The 24,018-nt window shown below is 33.3% G+C and overlaps 2 protein-coding genes across 2 annotated transcripts; one reads left to right on the top strand and one right to left on the bottom strand.

The window, feature by feature from the left end:
- Positions 1 to 1,124: 1,124 nt before the first annotated feature.
- Positions 1,125 to 12,445, top strand: gucy1b2 (guanylate cyclase 1, soluble, beta 2). Its single transcript, XM_051122197.1, has 15 exons — positions 1,125 to 1,818; positions 1,901 to 1,974; positions 2,054 to 2,148; positions 3,783 to 3,943; positions 4,182 to 4,281; positions 5,273 to 5,457; positions 5,809 to 5,920; positions 6,785 to 6,888; positions 6,981 to 7,197; positions 7,741 to 8,061; positions 8,149 to 8,297; positions 8,382 to 8,528; positions 8,618 to 8,772; positions 10,726 to 10,916; positions 11,577 to 12,445. Exons 1-15 carry the CDS (start codon positions 1,816 to 1,818, stop codon positions 11,816 to 11,818), a joined length of 2,256 nt encoding a protein of 751 aa, XP_050978154.1. The 5' UTR covers positions 1,125 to 1,815; the 3' UTR covers positions 11,819 to 12,445.
- A 498-nt stretch (positions 12,446 to 12,943) lies between these two features.
- plekha3 (pleckstrin homology domain containing, family A (phosphoinositide binding specific) member 3) lies at positions 12,944 to 20,099 on the bottom strand. Its single transcript, XM_051122863.1, has 8 exons — positions 19,748 to 20,099; positions 19,232 to 19,348; positions 18,972 to 19,127; positions 16,982 to 17,118; positions 16,668 to 16,838; positions 15,137 to 15,180; positions 14,940 to 15,049; positions 12,944 to 14,755 (listed from the first exon to the last, which is right to left on the bottom strand). Exons 1-8 carry the CDS (start codon positions 19,785 to 19,787, stop codon positions 14,634 to 14,636), a joined length of 897 nt encoding a protein of 298 aa, XP_050978820.1. The 5' UTR covers positions 19,788 to 20,099; the 3' UTR covers positions 12,944 to 14,633.
- Positions 20,100 to 24,018: the final 3,919 nt, after the last annotated feature.

The raw sequence follows: 24,018 nt of genomic DNA, 5'->3' as shown, positions 1-24,018 counted from the left end.
TACAATAATTGGGCCAACGTGAACAGCGCAGAGAAAAGTATCACCCCACACGTGGCACCGCTGTCAACTTGATTAAAAAAACACCTAAATGAGACATTTTTAAAAGACACTGAATTGAAAACACGCCGCGAAAAGTTAAATGTGTTCAGTTTTCAGACATTAATTAAAAAACGGCTTCGCTAGCTTATATTCAGACATCTTATCAGGCTAATTTGTTATACAATCTATGGTTTTAACAGAAATAGAATGTCATTAGCTATCTCGAACTAAACTATGATGACAAAAATGGCAAGTAGACGACTCCCTAGGTTTTAAAAGTAATAATTGTGCCTAATTCCACTGACCTACTTTAAGAGTTTTGCATTTGGTAGTGGACGCCTTCGCTATTTGCATAAAAAAATAATGGACAGAAGCGTCGAAAACAACCAAATCTTACCTTGATTTCGTCTTCTAGATTTCGCCGCCTTTCTGTCAGTCAGTCAGTCAGTCAGTCAACCTTTATATCTGCCGTCAGCACACGCAGCTTTTAAACGAGATTTTATTGGACCTGTATGTATTTCTCAACACAATTAAGCGTCCAAAGGTCTTCTGTAAACTATTAAAAGTGTCGTTTTAAAGTTCTTTCGCACGGATATGCCCAAACTTGCTCCTGTGCAGTGACTGAAACACTCAAGCACTAACGTAACTATCTGTGGCTTTTATTGCAGTTTTTACTAGAGGAGTTTCCAGGGAAGTTTCCCTGGACTTTCAAATATTTTAGATGATTTTTCTATCATCCTCTTCATTTCCAAGACGAAATTACCTAAGCACATGCAATAGTATTTTTCTGATATATGAAAACGTTTATATGTACTGTACATATATAAATAGAAACATAAACTGTACAGTAGCATTCTATCATGACAAATAATATTGGCTACAAATACATTTCAGGTAAACATATGGTATAAGACAGCTAAAACAAAATCTGCTATTTCTAGCAAAAGAAAAAAAGAGCAGCGACCAGTTAATGTTCTATAAGTAGGATAGTTAGCCTAATAACAAAATTGTTGGAAATAAATACATAAAATAAAAAATCAATGACGTTTGGAATAAGTTTTGAGACAATTAAATTAAAATGTCCAGTCATAGTGGAGGGATAATAATGCAGTATGTTCCTTCATATTAAAATATATATATATAGTTTTTTTTAAATAATAATGCGCATTTTGATAATTTTGTGCAATCAGGGAATCTGCTAGTCCAGTTACATGGCGAATATCACACAGTACTAAATTAATATTAAATAAAACATAAATTAAACATATAGTCTGAAGTGTTTTGTTGCACTCTTGTTGATAGACTGGTTATGCACTGTACTTTCCATCACAAACAACATATTCTGTGGTTAAAGTGAAAGAGAAAGTATTTTAAACCCAACAACACTACGGGAAGGTTAAGACGGAAAAAAAAAATAAAAAATAATAACAAAAAATCAAGAATCCAAAGATCAGCTGAAACATTTTATGCTCTGTTTACAAATGAACAGGACAGGGTTTACAAGATATATTGCACACAAAGTTTGCATATATTTGCAAACATTGAATATTAAAATACATCCCTGTTCCTCTTAAGTGGGCAGTGAGGTCTTTATGTTGGGATGTGTGGATGCATGCATGTATGTAAAAGAGTATGGTTGAGTGGGAGTGTCTGTGTATGTAGATGTGGATGAGACTACATAATCTACACACCACAATTTAAAGAGCATCTTCTCCTGCTCAGTGTGAAGAGTTTAGAGAGCACAAGTTTGGAAATTACAACAGCTGGTTTGGAGAAATGGTAAGTGTACATATACATATATAATAAGTTGTGTGTGACCAGTATTATATATATATATATAACCCTTTTGTTTTTCTTACAGTACGGCTTTATTAATACGTGTCTGAAGTCACTGGTCATTGAAAAGTTTGGAGAAGAGACATGGGAAAAGTTGAGGTCTGTATAACACATGTAACGTTTAAAGATATCATGGACGGTTTTGTGGTTTGTTTCAACTAAATAAAATCTTTCCTAGATTAATGGCTGGGGTCCAGGAGACATTTATGACTTACGAAATCTATGACGATGTCATCACGCTTCGTTTAGTGCAAGAGGCTTGTAAAATGCTGGGTGAGTTTGATTTTGTATCCACGAGGCATATTTAGACCTGAATGTATTTGTTTATTTGCCATTGGGTTTATAGCTGTTTGCATGCGTGTAGTTAAGGAAAACTTCCTTGGTTTAATTCATCAGAATGTTTCACTTCTTTAAAAGGCCTGTTTTTGTTTGCATCCACTTTTGAATGTCTGTCATTGTATGAAGCGTTGAGAGAAAAAAGACAGAAAGAAAGACAGAATAAGCAGACTGTGAAAGCCTCACAGTTACTTCGTATTCACAATGTCCTTGGGGACTTGCAGACATTGATCAAAGTGTCTGAGAGAGTGCTAACAATGTCCCTGCTGAGATTAGTCCGCCGGGCATCGCGACGGTTGATGTCCTAACCTGTCCTCCAATCTGTCCCTGAGAGCGAGTGGACAAGGACAGGTGTGAATCTCTGAGTGGGTCACACACCTGAACTCCGCTCAGCTGGTCTCAAAACAGCCTGGACGCAATTAAAATTGAAAAGAGAAACTGAAATGCAATCTAAATTGAATAGTTTGGCCAAAAATTAGAATTTGCTGATGCAAATCTATACAAAATGTAGACAAGTTTGTTTGTTCATTCAAACAGATTTGGAGAAATGTAGCATTACATCATTTGCTCACCAATGGACTCTTTACAGTGAATGGGTGCTGTCAAAATAAGAGTCCAAACATCTGATAAAAACATCAATAATCCACAAAATAATCCACATGACTCCAGTCCATTCAAACAGTTGCTCTATTCATAATTTTGCTTTCTCTACACTGTAAAAAATAAAAAACACAATTTGTTGATTCATCTTAAAATAATTTGTTACCCTGCTGCCTTAAAATTTTAAGTTCAGTCAACTAAAATAAGTTTAGTCAACTTGAAATGTTAAGTTGCACTAAATAACAACTTAGATATTTGTGTTTGCTAAACTTAACAGATGGGTAAGTAACCAAGCTGCCTTAAAATTTTAAGTTGATTCAACTCAAATATCTAAATTGTCACTTAGTATAATTTAACATTTCAAGTTGAATAAACCTTTTTTTGAGTTGACTGAATTTAAAATTTTAAGGCAGCCAAGTTACAAATTATTTTAAGTTGGCTCAACAAATTGTTTTTACAGTGTAGTTCAAAATTTGTCTTGTCTGAATCAAGAGAGAAATATGCACAGATCAAGCACTGTTTACAAGGGAAACAGCCCTAAACTAATCTGTTTGTGGTTTTTGATGTGAACGGACAGTGGGACTTTTTCACTGGAGGAACTTTGATTACACATTATGGACTCATATTTTGGTCAGAGGCAATGGTTCTTAGTTTAAATGCCTTAATGATGGATTTATTTCTTGCAAACATGCAGCGTTTTACTTTACAAAACGTTAAGTGTTATTTATTGTGATGTATTTATCAGTTGTTTGGACTCTCGTTTCGACGGCACCCATTCACTTCAGAGGATTAAGTGGTGAACAAGTGATGTAATGCTTAATTTCTTCATCTGTTTAGATAAAAAATAAACCCATTTAGATCTTTGATGACCTGAAAATGAGTAAATTTTCAGCAAACTTTCATTTTGGGCTGCTCCTTTAATGTCATACTTTGGTTTGGAACTGAAATGTTCTGTTGTATTTGTCTTCTAGATGTCTCCTCTGAGGTGGTTTTAAAGCTTTTTGGAGAGTACTTCTTCAGCTTTTGTAAGATGTCGGGATATGACACCATGTTGCGAACGCTCGGTGGAAACCTGGTGGAATTCATTGAAAATCTTGATGCTCTACACAGTTATTTAGCATTATCTTATGAGGTCAGAATACTTTTAATGCTTCTTAAAATGTCACGTTGTCTCTTTGTAAACCTGTATAAGATCTGTCAGGAGCTGTTCTTCCTACAGAATGTGCTCTTTAAACGATAAGACGATTATATACTTGATACTGATTTTACAATGATATTTGATGTTGACTCAGTTTTTTGTTTGCAGGGTACATATAAAATATGGAACTATAAACTTTATTGTGGTTTGTAACTTGTCACACCTTTTTTAGGCCATGAATGCTCCATCCTTTCGTGTGGAGCGGATGGATGATGGCCGAATTCTCCTTCATTATTACTCCGATAGAAAAGGGCTGTATCACATCGTGCCAGGTAAGAATTTTAGCGTAATCATAACATCATAACATTTCAAAATATACATAAAATTCTCAAAATATTTTGCGAATAAACACTGCCATTGAATTTTTTTTTTTTTTTTTTTTTTTGAAGAACCGTATTGCTCATCAAGGCTGTATTTATTTGATCAAATATCCAGCAAAAACTGTAATATTGTGAAATAATATTTCAATGTAACATATCTGTTTGCTATGTGAATGTATTTTGAGATGTAATTTATTCCTGTGATACAAATCTGAATTTTCAGCATCATTACTCCAGTCTTCAGTGTCACATGGTCCTTCAGAAATCATTCTAATATGCTGATTTATTATCAGTGTTGAAAACAGTTGTGCTTCTTAATATTTTGTTAGAACCTGTAATGCTTTTTTTCAGGATTCTTTAATGAATAAAAAGTTTAATAGAACAATATAAACAACTACTTAAAAGTTTGTGGTAAGTAAATTTTGAATACCTTTTAAATTAATACATTTAATCACCAAGGATGTGTTGAATTGATAAAGAGTGATAGCAAAGACTTCTAAAAAGATTTTTAATTTAAAAGTGCTATTCTTTTTTACTTTTTGTTCATCAAAGAATCCTGAAAAAGTAATAATTTTTTAAGGTTCATGTGACACTGAAGACTGGAGTATTGCCTGAGGAAAATTCAGCTTCGCATCACAGAAATAAATTACATTTTAAAATATAATAAAATAGAAAAATGGCAATAATATTTGACATTATTTATATTTTTTTCCCTTGATACGCATAAGAGAATTCCTTAAAAAACATTAAAAATCTTACTGATCCCAAACTTTTGTACAGCAGTGTAATTGTAAAAGTATATACATAAATATACATACATCTGATGTACATTTTTAATTTAAATTTGTTTGGTTTTTTGTTTTTTGTTTTTTTTCAATGGGACTATACACACTATACACGTTTTGTCAATTACTTTGTTTTTGTCTTCATAACCATCGGTCAGGTATTATCGAGGCTGTTGCAAAGGATTTCTTTGAAAGTGAGGTTATGATGACCGTCATAAACCAGTCAGAAGAGGATGAGCGCACGGGAAAGAAGGAACATGTGGTTTTTCACATGGTACAGAAGGAAACGGTGACCAAAAGAAAGGCCCAACCAAGACATAAAGGCGACAATGAGCAAACACAGGTAAGAGAAAGAAGTGTCCTTACTGACCGGAGGACACTGCAGAGCATAAGGGACTGTCCTGTGTTTCTATAAATGGCATTTGTATGTGTTTTTTTAAGTTGTCTTTTTCTTACTTTCTTAGTATTTTAGTTGCTTTGGCACCATCATGTATAACACAATACAGAAGTATCACAATTTCAAGTAGTCTATCCTGCTCAAAGATCACACGGTTCAGTCACTTTAATTTTGTATCAGACACATCATGAATGTTTAAGTAGGACTCTAGACACTCAACTGTCTGCCGTCTTTGTCTTTTTGAAATTATAACTAAGGTGTAAAAGTATGTAACCATGACAACTGCTGTATCAACAGGACCAAGAGGAGACAATAAAGAAGATGAAGGCCAGGTATGCCAGCCTGCAGCTGTGTCCAAGGAAACGATCTCCATGGGAGATTGTGAGGAGCATTGTCATGTTGGGCCAAGGTTTGACATTCATAGATTTTGCCTTTGACTTTGCAACTATGTAGCATATTTTAAAGGGATATTTCCCCTAATAAAATGAAAAGTACATTACTTACTCACTCTCATGTCGTTCCAAACCAGTAAGACCTTCCTATATCATCAGAATACACCAATGCAACTGACATGTTTAAGGCCCAGAAAGGTAGTAAGGACCTTGTTAAAGTAGTCCATGTGACATCAGTAGTTCAATGGAATTTTATGAAGCTACGAGAATATTTTTTGTGTAAAGAAAACAAAAATAACAACTTTATTCAACTATTTTTTCTCTTCCGCGTCACCTTCTGGGTCGTTTGAACCTGTCAGTTGGGTTGCTGTCTATGTCGGGTCATAAAGCTTTTGGATTTCATTAAAAATCTTTATTTGTGTTCCGAAGATGAATGTAGGTGTTACGGGTTTTGAACGACATGAGTGTGTGACAGAATTAAAATTTTTGGGTAAACTAACCCTTCACTTATTTACAAGAAACTTACATAATATTTATAATAAATTTAAAGCAATCTTAAATACATTTAATTTTTTTTAAATTTATAATAAATAATTTAATTATTAAATGTGTTTAATATTTGTTTTTTAATATGTTTTCATTACTAATTTGTTTTAGTTAATAAACAGTTCTGAAAAATATATAGATATTTTTTTATTACTTTTATTATTAAATATTATATATAAATATATATAATTTTTTCCTCAGGTTAAAAGAATTTCAGATTTTCAGTGTGCTTTTTAGGACCCCATTGTAATATAAAATGTACTTATTTTGGCATATTATTAAAAAAAAAACCTAAGGTAATGGGCTTCGCATTTTTGTGTCTTTTTTTAAATAAGGCAATCTGCGGCAATCATTCACTCCCAGCTACCCAAAGAGACTTTGGATCGAAGAACAAGCCTTCTGTAATGCGTTTCCCTTTCACATTGTTTTTGATCAAGATGTAAGTACCCACATCTCTGTATTTCTTTTGATCAACAAATGCCAAATGGTAAAGTACACCAAAACACACTGAGCCATTTTGAACCTTTTTAGCTCGTGGTGAAGCAAACAGGTGTCAACATTCAGAAGTTTGTTCCCGGACTGCAGACGGCAGGCATCCGTCTGGATGAGTACTTCACTGTTGTTCACCCAGAGGTCATCTTCAACATCCAGAGTATCAAGAAGTTCATCAACAGCCAGTTTGTGCTGAAAACCAGGAGGGAAATGTTACCGGAGATCCATCAAAACCAGGCCACGCTCAAACTGAGAGGTATCTATTACACTCTAGTTTGTGCCATTTTATAATTATCCGCATGGGCAGATTCTGATTTAATCAGGTTCTTTTGTGTTAATTCCAAAATGATTTATGATTGTGTGTACATATGTTTTTGTATATATCATATGTGACCCTGGACCACAAAACCAGCCATATAGGTCAATTTTTCTGAATAACTAAGCTTTCCATTGATGTATGGTTTGTTAGGATAGGACAATATTTGGCCAAGATACAACTATTTGAAAATCTGAGGGTGCAAAAATATTGTCATAAAATCAAATTATTAAGAAAAGTTCTTAGCAATGCATATTACTAATCAAAAATTAAGTTTTGATATATTTCCGGTAGGAAATTTACAAAATGTCTTCATGGAACATGATTTTTACTTAATATCCTAATGATTTTTGACATAAAAGAAAAATAGATAATTTTGACCCATACCATGTATCTTTGGCTATTGCTACAAATATTCCTTAAGAGGTTTTGTGGTCCAGGGTCGCATATCATGATTAATTTTCATGTATGTGTGTGTTTTAGGACAGATGATGTGGATGGAGTCACTGAACTGCATGATCTACCTGTGTTCTCCTAAACTACGAAGCCTCCAGGAACTGGAAGAGAGGGGTCTCCATCTGGCCGACATCGCCCAGCACGACACCACACGAGATCTGATCCTCCTCAACCAGCAGAGGTTGGCGGAGATTGAGCTCTCCAATCAGCTAGAAAGGAAGAAGGAGGAGTTGCGAATCCTTTCGCGCAACTTAGAGATCGAGAAGCAGAAATCAGAAAAGCTTCTTTATGCCATGCTGCCAACTCACGTCGCCAACCAACTTAAAGAGGGCAAAAGAGTCGAGGCAGGTAATGAAACCAGAACTTCCAACAGATTGTTATACTTGTCATTTGTCATTCTTTACATGGATCAGACTCCTTGTGTTAATCTTTCAGGCGAGTTCAAAGTGTGCACCATCCTTTTTAGCGATGTGGTCACATTCACTAACATCTGCGCAGCCTGCGAACCCATCCAAATAGTCAACATGCTCAACGCCATGTACTCCAGATTTGATCGGCTTACAAATATCCACAATGTCTATAAGGTGTGTAGGACGGAGTTCCATGACAAAGTTAATAAGGTAATTCATTTGAAAATAATTAAAGTCAATTATATTGTCTCACAACAGGTGGAGACTATAGGTGATGCTTACATGGTGGTTGGCGGTGTGCCCGTTCCTACAGACACACACGCGGAGCGGGTGGCAAACTTTGCCCTCGGTATGAGAATTGCTGCGAGAGAAGTTATGAGCCCTATCACAGGACAGCCCATACAGGTATGTGTTGTTTAAACAGTTAGTTCTGTATTTGAATTAGCTTTGTGTGCTTGTGTATCATGTGATGTATTGGTTTATTGTCAATCTAGATTAGAGTAGGCCTGCACACCGGTCCAGTTTTGGCTGGTGTTGTGGGTGAGAAGATGCCACGCTACTGCTTGTTCGGAGACACGGTTAATACAGCCTCTCGGATGGAGAGCCACGGAGTTCCTGATCACATACACCTGAGTCCCTTCACATACAAGTAAATACTAGTTTTCAAATGGTTTGTAATAATATTGCATAATATTGCTTTTTTTTTAAGGGCTGGGTTTTAACACAAATTTCACGATTCGATTTCTATTCACAAGTGTGCAATTTTATTCAAATCCAATTTTGTTTTGATTCAATATCAATTAATTTGGAAATATACAGTTACAGTACATGGCCTAACTCTTAAATACACTCAGTGAAGTTTTTATAATAATAAAGTTGAAATACTAACTTCACAGTTACATCATTATACTTTTAATTCAAATCGTTCTTTGAAATATAAACATTTAAATGATGGCAGCCATAAAATCTTGATGGATTTGAAGAACAGTAAAAACGATAATGAATATGTTATATGGTGCATATATTTAGCAAAACTCTCCTCTCTAGACTCTAGCAGACTAATACGTTTTTGGTCACCGAAAGTTTTTTTTTTTTCTTAAAGGTAACTGTGACATTACATGACATATAGAGTGTTTTCACAACAAGTCATCAATTGGCTATTTTGGCAGCACGGAATGTAAACAATGCCACTGAACCGAACAAAACATGCATATTTTGCTGCTGAAAATGGTCAATTTTTGTCATGTTCTGGGCTGTACTAATCAGTCGGACCGGGAAATCCATTTGGAGTAGAATAGATTGCCAAAAATTATAACAAATCAAGGAGAAGTGTGCAAAAAACTGTCCGTGGAACAAAAGATGTTTGTGGTTGGCCAAACTGAACCAGGATTTCCAGGGCAAAAATCTTGACAACATTCATGTTTGTTCTTATCATTTCCGGTCAGATAGGTGAAATATCAGGCTAATATCTTAATTATTACTGCTCATACATATTTTTACCCCCATTAACTTTAATTTGTCAAAATAATGTACCCTTTCCTGCTTACTAAGTCCTTCTGTATAATATTTAGTACCTTCCACACACATTTTTTTCTGTGGTTTAGACAACATAAATTAGCAGAACGATGTATTCAGTAGTACATTAACTGTGCAATCCATGCTATTGTTTACATCAAAATATCAGCAGTATAACCAGGGTTGCCAGGGTTTCACAACAAAACCCACCCAATTGCTACTCAAAACTAGCCTAATCGTGGGTCACCGTTAAAAATCACATTCTTGGGGATAAAATACACTTTTTTTTTCGGGGTTCCCCTGGTAAATTCGCATTTCAGCGGGTAAACATTATTGGGGTCAATTCAACCTGCAGACATCAAAAACAACCCGCGGCAACCGTGTTAAAGTATCCCAATTCCGTGGGAAAACTGCGGACTTGGCAACACTGAATATAACTGCACATCTGGGTAACTGACAAAATCGTGACATGAGTGCAAACCCTCTATTGTTTACAAGTGTTTATACTGACGTCTTTCCACGGTTGAAACACTGATTCAGTGATTACATGAGACAGGATTTGGACTTTCTTTTAACATACCTTCGGATGTTCATTCATGTTTATTTTGAGATGCAACTGGTATTAAAGAGAAGGAGACGATCAGTTCATGCCACTTCTACAGCGATCTGTCGGTCTACATTAAACTGTGCCAAAACACCATTTATTGTTTGAATATTGTAATAAAATGGACAGAACTTAAAATGTGAGACTTTGTTTCATATCAAAAGTAACAAAGCACAAAGCTTATTGCGATTTATGAGGGTGTGAGAAGCGCTACAATGTTCCATTCATTATTTGAACAAGCTAGGCTAATCGGTTCTTGGAATTTAAGAATCAATATTGTTTCGTAAAAATGAGAATCGATTGAAATTGAGAAATCGATTTTTTTTTACCCAGCCAATTAAATCAATTAAATGCTGTCTTTATGAGCATAACAGACATATGGAGTCTTGATAAGTTTTGTTGGAGAAGCAAGCCACTGAAATATTTGAGCTAAATCCAGATCTAAGAAAAGCACAAACAGAATTCATCACTTCCTGCCCACAGTGTGTTAAAGGACAAAGGAATCTTTGAGATTGCTGAGAGGGGTGAGATCGAGGTGAAAGGCAAAGGCCTGATGAGAACATACTTCCTACTGAAGAACCTCCAAAAGAGCGATGAAGAGATAATGGGCTTGGTCGATGGAGAGACGTGCGTGTACCAGGAAGACTCGGAGGACGTGACGGTTGACCAGAAGGGTGAGGAAACTCTTTCTATATCAAAACTGATAAATATACGCACCCAGTCAAAAGTTTTTGAACAGTAAGATTTTTTATGTTTTTTAAAAGAAGTCTCTTCTGCTCACCAAGCTTGCATTTATTTGATTCAAAGTACAGCAAAAACAGTAACATTTTGAAATACCGACACCGAAGACTGGAGTAATGATGCTGAAAATTTAGCTTTGATCACAGAAAGAAATACATTTAAAATATATTTTAAATATTTCAAAAATTTACTGTTTTTGCTGTACTTTGGATCAAATAAATGCAGGCTTTGTGAGCAGAAGAGAATTCTTTAAAAACTTTTGACTGGTAGTGTATATATTATTTCCCTCTCCATAAGAGCTTTGTTTTGCCTTATATGCTTACCAAGGCTGCATTTGATAAAAAATACAGTAATATTGTGCAATACTTTTACAATTTAAAATAATGTTTTATCTATTTTAATATATTTTAAAATGTAATTTATTCCTGTGATGGAAAAGCTGAATTTTCAGCATCATCACTACATTCTTCAGTGTCACATTATCCTTCAGAAACCATTCTTATATGATAATTTGGTGCTTAAAATATTTCTTATTAGTATTAATGTTGAAATTAGTGATTTCATTGATTTTGCTCAAACTATCATTTGCACAGAAGTAAGTCCCGGAGACACAAATGGTGGGCAGAAAGAGGAAGAAAAAATGGTAGAAGAGGTTCAGAACCAGAAAAATCGCACACCATCACCATCTATACTTCTCTGCCCAGGAAAATTCTCCCCCGATCATTTACTTCAGTTCGACATAACGCCAGCATACGAAAGCCCCACTGATTTCAAACATCTACACAATGGTCTTCATTCAGACAGCATTAGCACCAAGTTCTGCTCGATACTTTAGTCCAACATCACTGAATTAAACCACGTTTTAAGAAGATTGAATTTCAAGCCTGCCGTTCAGAGGGCCAGTACCACAAATCAACAGCCGTAATCTAAAACTGGCTTTACCACGTGCTTTGTGCAGCATATAATGACTGTTTTTCCCAGCTCTCCAAGAAACAGTAGGGGATTTCTGCTTTGTGGACACAGATTTGTCATCTGGGAAAGGCAACTATCCATGTCGATTCCCAGCGCTCCTCGTGCAGCCCTACTTCATTTGCACCTGCTGGTTGCCCACTGGTGATGGCCGGCCGCAGAACCATCCCGCTGAGAAAGCTAATCTCCCTCTGGAGAAATTAATCACTTATTATGGACTGTTTTCATGTGGAAATCAGATGGCAAACACAGATGACCAAAGGTACATAAACATATGGTTGCTGTATAGCGATCTCATGTTCATTTGTGGTCGTCCGTGGCCAGTTGGGTAACATGGGAACTAATTATTCAGTGTGATTCAACAACATGCAACCTGTTTTTCTCTCAAATAAAAGATGAGTGCATGCAAATGTTTCATTTGTATTATCAATTTTTTGCATCTGTTTGAAGAAAACACATGATTACTGAGGATAATATTTTAAAAAATCATACTTATGAAACCTACTCAAGAACTAATAATCTCACCATAGTTTTTTAATCTTTATTAACTAACATTACAGTAATTAAAGTGATAGTTCACCCAAAGATGGAAATCGATTATTTTTTATTAAATCTGAGAGCTTTCTGACCCTGCATAGACAGCAACACAACCAGTGTTAATTTTGACAGCAAATTTTTTACTTGTTTTAGTTTTAGTTGACTAAATCTAAGATTTTAGTGGACTAAATCTACAGTAGATTTAGTCGGCTAAAATGGAATGGGGTTAGTTACAGTGCAATGCATTTATTAAGCATTTCTCTAAAATTATCAAACTCATATGGGTTTGATATTAAGGTTTTATCATGATAAACACAGACTTAACTGCTGTGACACGTAACATACCTTTATATTAAAATTAAATGAAGCTACTTCTCATAAAGTAGCAAGAACATGGTCTTCTTTTCAATTAAATACCAATAGTTATATAGGCTAATTCTGCATTCTTTATAACAACTTGTTTACCACATTCTTCATTCTTACGCGCTGCTTCAGTGTCTGCGCTCCGAAAACCGGACCGAATTGAGTTCTCTTTTGCGTCGTCAAATATATCCATATGTCTGCTCTTCTCTTACTCCCAGATATTTACATTTTTGAATGCTTCATGAGACGCACAGCAAATGTATGCTAGTTTATGTCCTGCCACGTAGATCAATAGGCTGTGAAACAGTTAAAATGTACTCATCTAACCGCGCAGCAGAGTAATTTTCTTCCTAAAATTGTCCCTCCCTAACATTTCTGTCTGGCTTTTATTCGTTGATCAAGATGTCAATAGATTTTCGTCAGTTTTTGTCATTCAAAACGAGTTTTATTTCTTTGTCGTCTGGTTTTCGTCTGTGAAAAAAATGAAATCAACTTACACGTCCAAGGCCCAGAAAGGTAGTTAAGATATTGTTAAAATACTCCATGGGACATCAGTGGTTCAGTCGTAATGTTACAAAGCTACGAGAATACTTTATGTACACAAAGAAGATAAAAAATGACTTTATTCAGTGTGTCATGGTAACTTACTCTCCTAAATGTGAGTTAAAGACTGACACAGAAGAGTTGTTGTTGTATAAAGTCTTTTATTTTGTGTTCCTTGCTCCCAAAAAGTACTCTCATGGCTTCATAAAATTAAGGTTACACCACTGATGTCACATGGACTATTTTAATGATGTTCTTACTACCTTTCTGAGCCATAAACATGGTAGTTGCACTGCTGTCTATGGAGAATTAGAAAGCTCTCGGATTTCGATGAACGAAGGTCTTATGGGTTTGGAACGACATGAGGGTGAGTAATTAATGACAGAATTTTCCTTTTTGAACTATTCCTTTAGACAACTTTCTGTGGGAATGCTAGTTACATATAAAAAAGATGAATGTAATTTGCATTATAAATTAGTAAACAATATTAAATGTTGGGTAAAAAGGCTGGGTAAAAAAAAAAAATCAAATCATCATGGACTGCATTAAAATGTTTCATTTGTATTATTAATTCTCTCTCATCTTTTTCATACTTGTAAAACCCACTTTGATTTTTGGAGATAAAAGAAATTATTTTGCTATAGCTTTTTAATCATTTTTTCCAAACATTACAATAATTAATGGATCAAATTCCTCCATGCGAAGAATTAATTAAGGCAAAAACAATTTTTGGGGGAGATTCTAGTGACATACAAAAATAAATAAATGTATTCTGCATCATAAACTAATGGACAACATTGCATGCCGAGTGAATAAAAATCCAAACTGTCAAAGTTAATGTCAGCACGTATGTCAGCACAACCCCTTGGCACAGCAACAAAAACCTTTTCCTCAAGGTTCCCATTTGACAAAGGCAACTGCACACAACACATTAGAAATCCAGTACAAACATCTTCAACTCTTCACTGAAGGGATACAGCAATAATTATTTATCACAAAAAAAGGAAAAAAACATCTTAGCATCAAGGCAAATGAATATCTTAAAATACCTGGAAGAGTATAAACATTCAAATCAGACTACTGTTTTTCTTCATCATCTGTTTTTATAAAGTGCCGAATTCTTCTTCATCAGGAAATACAACGATACTTTGTAAAATCCATCTACTGTATATAATGCTGCAATCTTTGACTGCATAGCAGTACGAGTTTTCCTTTTATTCCCCATCTCGTAAGCCGCTTCAGAGGGAAAGGTCAGATTCCGGAGTGTCAGTTTCCGACAGGAACTTTGTGCTCGTTCCAACCTCTTCTGGGATACTTGGAGTGGAGTCACCATTAATGTTGGCTCTGTGGAACATCAAGCCTGTGAAAAAAAAACAAGAGGCGCAGATTACTTTTTTTTTTTTTAATACTAGACTATTTTTAGGGCCACAACAGTACTGCTCAAGCTACAACGTTTGGTGCAAACTAAGCATGTAGGTGACTCAGGAATTGAATTTGATCTGTGTGTGGGCACAGTGTCAGGTACAAGTGTGTGCGTGACTCACGCTCCGTCTCCTCGGGCCCTCTGTCGCTGTGAGCTTCTGTATCGGAGCATGTCCGTGTCCGCCTCTGGGCGGACTTCTGCAACACCATGCACTCTTTTGGCAAGCTCGACCTTGAAGGAAAACAGCACCTGCATTTATAAGCATAAGCTGTCTGGACCTAAAACAAGAAGTCTGTGTGTTGTGTAAACATTTCGTACCTTTCATAATTGTAGGTGCCAGGATGGCTGATTGAGCGCTTCATCTATACAACGAGCAAAAAGAAAAAAAAAAAGTTAGATTTAAAATTAATAAACAATAATGTGCCAGACCAGTGTTGTAATTGTTAATGAAAACTATTAAAAATAATGTTTGTTAATTGAAATACAGCTCAAATAAAATAATCTATAATAATCAAAAATTAGAAACTAACTGAAATAAAATAAGTTTAAAGTGAAATACTAAAGTTACTGAACATGAAATAAAAAAGGTAAATAGAAATTTAAAATTGACAAAAGCACATAAAAGTTACTAAAACTAACAAGAAAACTGAAAATATAAAATACGAATTTTCGTTAGATTGACTAGGGCCCTATGAAAGTTTTATTTTTTCCCAAATCCTATATATATATATATATATATATATATATATATATTTTTTTTTTTTTTTTTTTTTTTTTTCAAATTCTGTTTTTTCCCTGTTTTAATTTTTCTGTATACCTTTTTTTCTGTTTTCATTTTTTTAGACTCCATTTTAATGGTTGAATAAAATTTCTTTTAAACAAAAAGCATGTCTAATTAACTACAATCATGAAACTTACGATATTTAACTGCAATTCATTAAAAGTTTAAATCAAAAAGGACATTTCTAACCCCATATGAAATGTTTTTTTCTCAAATTCAGTTTTATTTTTACCACATTCTGTTTTCCATTAATTTTCTAGATTCCCTTTCAAAGAATTCATTCATTTTTAATAATCAAAAGCATGTCTAATTAATTGATTTTATTATTATTTATTACACAGAAATACTTAAATAAATAAATTTTTCTCCTAAATAATTCTGGTAAATAATTTTCCTGGTGAATATTCCTTTAAAAATAATGTTTTAATAAGAATTTTATCATTAGTAGTAGTAGTACTATCATTACATTAAGTAATATATTTCTGTTACAAGTTAAACTGCACTTTTATTTTGACAGGTTGCTGTGAAGTCCTTTAAGTTACTGTATGTCTACTATGAAGAAGTAAGTTTCTCTCAAAATAAATGGTAAAATGCTCATGAAGTGACTAGCATTTCTAGAAATTATGTTTATGTGTTCATGTACTCATATATTGAGGCGGCAGAGGCAGAAAACACTGAAAGCGTCACACGTGCCTCAGTATGTGTGTAGTCAACAAAACTGCGTGTTTGTGCCATTCATTCACACAGAGACATGCAGAACATGCAGGATTCATATTTAAATAGTATTTTTGTGGCTCAATATTTCTAGACACTAGTCTATTTCGCATTTTGATTTAAGTGTACTGACCTTCTTTTGATTTAATCATCCAAAATTTGGCAAATTCTGACACTGCACATTATACAGTAAATTATTTTTTTTTAAGACTAGGTTCCGTCCACATTTTCTGCATTGCGGAAATCATAGGGCCCTAATTGACCCAAATATGCCATATAACGCACAAATTCAAACAGGAAATTTTCTTGGTACAATAAAGGTAAAATTTATGTGATTTGTGCTTGTGTCCTTACCCGAGACATTTGGACAGGAGAGGGGGACACGGGGGACATTATGGAATCAGATGGACTGGATTGCAACATATCAGTCTTGAACTTGGAATTGGCAATTTTCATACATTCTTCCAGTGTTTTGATGAAGGTTTCACAGGTGGCACTCAGTAATGAGGACGCCTCGTTCCTCGTCTGGGGAAACGCAGCAGAAAATATGACGATTTGGTTGAAAAGAGTTGATTTCTTTTATGATAACATTTTTATAATCACACCCACCTATCTGCAGTAATTGCAGTGATTACTGTGGTTTGAATGAAAAAACAGCTGACGCTAACCTCAGTGCTGGCCACCGTCGACTCTCCTTCCTGTTCCACTGACTCCTGAATAGTGTGCACTTGCTGCATTAGTAAGTCACAGTACAGGCGCAGTTCTGACATCTTGGTTTTCAGTGATTCTGTGGTTTCTGTTAACTCTGCAAAAATCCATTAGAAGAGGAAATGCAACTGTTAATGGGCCTTGATATTGCTTAGCAGTCAAGATTACCAATGCGTGACTAGGGAACATGAATTCAGTATATGAAAGCCTTTTGTTTCTGATGTGACGTGTGTGCGTGTGTGCGTGTGTGCGTAATATACACACATACGTACACACACTAAGATTTGTCTATATATTTATCTTATTATTATTAGAATATTATATTCCAAATAAAAAAAATATGATTAAATGAATTGATGTAACTTATAAAGTATAACACATATAGCGTATACCAGCGTTTCTCAACTCCAGTCCTCGCGCCCCCCCGCTATGCTTATTTTGCGTGTCTCTTCTAGTTAACACACCTGATTCAGATAACCAGCTCGTTATTGAGCTACGTGCATGAACTGTGTTCCAATTTATCCCTACATAGTGTTCATTGCTCCCTGCTCCCTGAGTTTGCTTCACTTCGGAACGTTCCTTTATGGATTTGCGCTGCGCCGCTGCCTGCAGCGTCTTCACACACAGACGAAACTTACTAGAGAAGTGTGAAATGTGACATCATATACCTCTGTAAATAAATACAATTTAAATTCATGTAACTCTTTAATGCCCTTTGAATGGAACGTATACATCGAACCGGAATCATGGCGGAATATCCGGTGATCCATAGGGCACTTCATGGTCGAATAGAACAATTGCCGTACGTGATAAGAGATACATTCAAAATTAGCATAGTGGGGGGGCGCGAGGACTGGAGTTGAGAAACGCTGGCGTATACAAATAAATTAAGATTATATGAATTATTATAAAATATTTTTTACTGATGATTTACTCAACATGTTTCATTAATTGCGAGAAGGAAAATATTGATGTACAAAATGCCTAAGATATTATTTTAATCAAAATTAATAAATTATTTATTATTTGTGTTTTGTTACTGATTATTTTGTTAAAAATAATGATTAATAATAATGTATTATTAATTAATTAAATAAAAAAAAATACAATTGTTATTATATAAATGAAACAATTATTTTATTAAACAAGTAAAAGAAAACTATTTTACTGATGATTTACTTTGTTTCATTAACTGCATTAATTGCAACAAGTATTTTTTTTATTATTTTAATCATAATAATAAATAAAAAATGTGTTTTATTTTGTTAAATATTATTGATAATAAATAAACCTTGCTCTATGTATTATTATTATCATTAATAAAATTATATAATTATTATTATATAAACTGGATTAGATTAGATAATTTTATTTTAGGCATATTCATATTATTATATTTATTAGAATTTTTTTATATTCTAAAAACTATGATTAAATGGATAAAGATAAAATAATATAACAAAATATAATTCAACTATGATTTATCTTAATCATATTCTTAGTAGAGTCTAGAAATATAATGATGAAACAATATTAAATATGATGAAATATGATTTTTTTTACTGATGAATATACATAATGCTTAAAAAAATGTTTTTATTATTTTAATCATAATAATAAATAAAAATGTGTATTATTTTGTTAATTATTTTTCATATTATTCAATATCAACATTATTCATAATTATTATTGTTTTATGTATTATTATAATTGAAATAATAAAATCACATAACTGTTACTATTTTTATTATTTTATTAAGTAAGTATAAAAATAATTCCATAAAATCTTTAGTTGAACATCTTGAAGATAATGATAATTTTAGAAAAATACTGGTAAGTTATATTACTTATTATCAAGTATAACCAAACATTTTACTGTGCTTGTGCTATGATGGGAAAAATAAAAAAACAAGGATATGAAAAGAACACAAACTGTTATGAAAAGCCCACCTCTCTCTTTTTTGGTTCTAGTGTCAATGAGTCCAGCTTTGGAGCTTCCCAGAGCCACCAGCCACTTCTGCCTCTCTGCTGCATTCACCGCTTTCACATAAAAATGCTGCTCCCCTGGTATGATCAGCTCCAGCCGTGTGTTGTCAGTTGGGTGAACTGGGGCAAACATGAGGAAGTCAAAAATTACATAAGAATAACCTGTTTAATTTCTCACAGAGGTAGAAGGGAGATTTTGCTGATAAGATATACAATCATCTCACCTTTGATTTCACATACTGACATCTTAATACTGCCTTTGCTACCTTTGCACACGTCATCTTGCGAATCATAATATGAAATAATGCCATTGTCCAACACAAACCACCTTGGTTGCCATCCTGTCGTAAAAACAAAGTATTATCAGATGACAAAACACAGCCAAAATACAATTTCTACACTTTATGAACTTTAGAGTTATAACTAGTCTTGTTACTGCATACAGCCAGGTATCATAACATCACATGACAAGACGGGAAGTTTGACATATGACTTATTTGGTATATTACTATCACTTAACATGGAGTTTTAACATTCAAAAGCATCTTAAAAGCATACAGTCTATTAGAGAAACAAGTAATGCAAAAAGCAATACAACACAAAACAACAAAGTTGCATAGATAAGCAGCTCTCTGTCACATACAGACATCAAAATACAGACTACAGTACATCTTGTGCATACTTGCAGTGCTGTCTGCCTGCAGTTCAAGTGTCTGCATGTCAGGTAATGTCAGTCTTACCTGTCATATAGTTTGTCCATTTGTAAAGCACTCCCTCCATTATTCTCCAAGCAAAAACCCCGGTGAAAAACACTTTAAAGCAGCTTTAACAGAGCTTGCACCAGGCAGCTGCTTGTTTGCCCCTTTTACAGGCTAATTAGCATGCTAGCATGTTCCAAGCTAACTCAAAGATCCCCAGCTACTCATTTTTGTGTCAAAAGAACGGGCGGATCGTAAGGACACGGGCAAAAAAAAACATTTGTTTTCACGGTCATTTCTGTGGAGACGGTGCGCCGCACATGCTGGGAGAATCTACTAAACGGAGACGGCGCAAGATTAGAGATGAGATCACTGTTTACGGACTGAACCGGAAGAGGCGTTTTATGTAGAGATTCTCCGCTGTCTAGCCGCTCCACTGTAACACTGAAAACGACAGTGGCCACTCGAGGTCTCTACATAGTACATACTAATTACAGAAAATCACCAGTGACAGTGAAACGTCTTGCGAATTAAAAGTGTTTTGTAAAATTAGTCTCATTTTACTTTTTTTGTGTTATTAAGTTGGCTTGAGAAAGCCAGCTTACTGATATGCTATTTTCTTCTGAGACTAAATCTGTCGACACTAACTTGTCCTCGAGCTTTAATTCTACAAACTCCAAACTCAGCCCAGATCTTCAGACTGATCCGACCAAGTGTGCTCTATCTTTTCTAACTGATCGGACTTACGATTTTCCTAAAAATGACGATTAAATTTGGGAAAAATCCCATAGACTTACATTGACGGAATGTTCAAATGAGCCAACACTTTTCAAATTCCAACTGTCAAAACTCCCAGAATCCTTTGAGACTCAATCAAACTTCCCTTCTATGTACTGTATTTCTAATCCATTTAAACTCATTCAAACTCATCCATCTGTCTATCTATCATCTAACCATTACTATCTATCTATCTATGGGTAGCAACCAGAATCATGCTAGTAACTAGCTAATCATGCCAGAAACATGCTAACAACATGCTAATCATGCTAGAAACAAGCTAGCAACATGTTAATCATGCTAGAAACATGCTAGAAACATGCTAATCATGCCGGAAACATGCTAGCAACATGTTTATCATGCCAGAAACATGCTAGCAACATGCTAATAACTGTTAATCATGTTTGAAACATGCTAGCAACATGCTAATCATGCCAGAAACATGCTAGCAACATGCTAATAACTGCTAATAATGTTGGAAAACATGCTAGCAACATGCTAATAATGCCAGAAACATGTTAGCAACATGTTTACCATGCCAGAAACATGCTAGCAACATGCTAATAACTGCTAATCATGTTAGAAACATGCTAGCAACATGCTAATCATGCCAGAAACATGCTAGCAACTTGTTAATCATGCCAGAAACATGCTAGCAACATGCTAATAACTGCTAATAATGTTAGAAACATGTTAGCAACATGCTAATCATGCCAGAAACATGCTAGCAACATGTTTATCATGCCAGAAGCATGCTAGCAACATGCTAATCATGCCAGAAACATGCTAGCAAATTGTTAATCATGCCAGAAACATGCTAGCAATATGTTTATCATGCCAGAAACATGCTAACAACATGGTAATAACTGCTAATCATGTTAGAAACATGATAGCAACATGCTAATCATGCCAGAAACATGCTAACAACTTGCTAATCATGCCAGAAACATGTTAGCAACATGCTAATCATGCTAGAAACATGCTTGCAACTTGCTAATCATGCTAGCAAAATGCTAACGACATGCTAATCATGCTAGAATCAAGCTAGCAACATGCTAGTAACTTGCTAATCATGCAAATAACTTGCTAATCATGCAAGAAACATGCTAGCAACATGCTAATCATGATAAAACATGCTAGCAACATGCTAATAACTTGCTAATCATGCTAGTAACATGCTAATGATGTTAGAAACAGACTAGCAACATGTTAGTAACTTGCTAATCATGTTAAAAAATGCTAACAACATGTTAGTAACTTGCTAATAATGTTAGAATCATACTAACAACATGTTAATTATCTATCTATCTATCTATCTGTCTATCAATCTGACAGACTGAATTCAAACTTTAAAACTTTAAACTATTTCAGACTGAAAACCATCCAAACTTAAAACTTTTTAAAACTTCTTAAACTTTGTAAACTTCGTAAACTTTTCAAACTTTTTAAACATTTCAAACTTTTTAAAACTTTCTGGTCCGGCTTTCTCAAGCCAACTTAAAGTTTGTCTTGACAAACTTTTTTATCTAGTTATTATTATTATTCTTTTTTTTTTTTTACACAAAAAATACAGAAAATTGTATTGTCTTTAGTGATGTAGATAACTAGATAGCTAAATAGATAAATAGATCTATAAATATAGAAATATGTAATTGTTAAAAGAATAGATTTTAAAAATTCATTTTAAGATAATATAACAAAATAATGATTACATCCTATAACTGTTTATCATACGTAAACATACACTTACAATAGATAGACAGAAATTGTTGAAAATATATATTTAAAATAGTGCTGTCAAGTGACTAATCGTGATTAATCGCATCCAAAATATAAGTTTTTGTTTACTTAATATGTGTGTACTGTGTATATTTATTATGTATCTGTAAATACACACACACATGTATATATTCAGGAAAAATATGCTATGTTTATTTATTAAATATATTTATATATAATATAAATTATATGAATATAAATAAATATATATGTGTAAATACATGTAAATATTTTCTAAATATATACTGCATGTGTGTGTATTTATACATACATAAAAATATACACAGTGTACACATATATTATGTAAACAAAAACATTTATTTTGGATGCAGTTAATCGCGATTAATCATTTGACAGCAGTCGCTTTACATATGTATATTTATTATGTATTATTTACACACATGCATATATATATATTTAGGACAAATATGCTATGTTTACGTATATTTATATATAATATAAATTATATGAATATAAATATATATGTAAATACATTTTTTTCTAAATATATACTGTATGTGTGTGTATTTATATGTGCATAAAAGATATACACAGTACACACACATGTATTATGTAAGCAAAAACTTTTATACTGGATGCGATTAATCGCAATTAATCATTTGACAACAATCATTTAAAAAAGTAACTAAGTCAATACAACTGTTTATCATACATAAACACAACATTTACAATAGATAGATAGATAGATAGATGGATAGAAATTGTTAAAACTATAGATTTAAAATAGTACTGTCAAACGATTAATCGCATGCAAAATAGAAGTTTTTGTTTACATAATATGTGTGTACTGTGTATATGTTTTACATATGTATAAATACGCACAGATGCATGTATATACTTAGGAAAAATATGCTGTTTATTTATTATATATATATATATAATATAAATTATATGAATAATATATATAATAATAATATATAATAATTAATTAATTATATATATATATATATATATATATAATTAATAATAATATATATAATAATTATATATAATATAATTATATGAATAATATTTCTGTAATATATATATTTTCTAAATATATACTGTATGTGTGTGTATTTATTTATATACATAAAATATACATATATTAAGTAAAGAAAACTTTTAATTTGGATGCAATTAATCATGATTAATCGTTTGACAGCACTCATTTAAAAAAGTAATTTAAGGCAATATAACTGTTTATCATACGTAAACACAACATTTACGATAGATAGATGATAGATAGATAGATAAAAAGAAATAAAAAAGAAATTAATTGTTAAAAAAGTAATATTTAAAACATTACTATTTAAAAAAAGTCATTTTAAGACAATATGACAAAATAATGTATAATCTTATAACTGTTTATCATACATAAACACATACAACATTTACAACAGATAGATAGACAGAAATGTAAAAAGTTCATTTATATTTTAAAAGTAATTTTATGACAATACAACAAAATAATGATTATATCCTATAACTGTTTAACATACATAAACACATACAACATTTCCAATAGATAGAGAGATTTTTACAAAAAAAAACAACAACACAAAATTATATTTTAAACACAAAATATTTTAAAAAGTAATTTTAAGACAATACAACCTATAATATAACTAATGTTTATCAGAACTATAAAATATTTTCTTAATATGTAAAACGCTATACCGATAAACTTGAAAAGTTTGGTAAATTCAAGTAACCAGTTAGAGAAGCTGATGAGTAACACGTGACTCCTCAACACG

This window comes from Labeo rohita, chromosome 11 (genome assembly GCF_022985175.1).
Source record: "Labeo rohita strain BAU-BD-2019 chromosome 11, IGBB_LRoh.1.0, whole genome shotgun sequence".
Taxonomy (NCBI): domain Eukaryota; kingdom Metazoa; phylum Chordata; class Actinopteri; order Cypriniformes; family Cyprinidae; genus Labeo; species Labeo rohita.
Note: the sequence above shows the minus strand (reverse complement) of the source record. Positions and strands in the feature narration are given on the sequence as shown.

What these genes read in the sequence shown, in the direction of transcription:
- gucy1b2 (XM_051122197.1), top strand. An exon ending in GAGACATGGGAAAAGTTGAG is followed by an intron (nt 1,975 to 2,053) that starts GTCTGTATAACA and finishes AATCTTTCCTAG; the next exon opens with ATTAATGGCTGGGGTCCAGG. An exon ending in TCACAGGACAGCCCATACAG is followed by an intron (nt 8,529 to 8,617) that starts GTATGTGTTGTT and finishes TTGTCAATCTAG; the next exon opens with ATTAGAGTAGGCCTGCACAC.
- plekha3 (XM_051122863.1), bottom strand. Translation starts at nt 19,787, where the DNA reads ATGGAGGGAGTGCTTTACAAATGGACAAACTATATGACAG. An exon ending in TAGAACCAAAAAAGAGAGAG is followed by an intron (nt 17,119 to 18,971) that starts GTGGGCTTTTCA and finishes GGATTTTTGCAG; the next exon opens with AGTTAACAGAAACCACAGAA. An exon ending in AGGGCCCGAGGAGACGGAGC is followed by an intron (nt 14,756 to 14,939) that starts GTGAGTCACGCA and finishes TTTTTTTCACAG; the next exon opens with GCTTGATGTTCCACAGAGCC.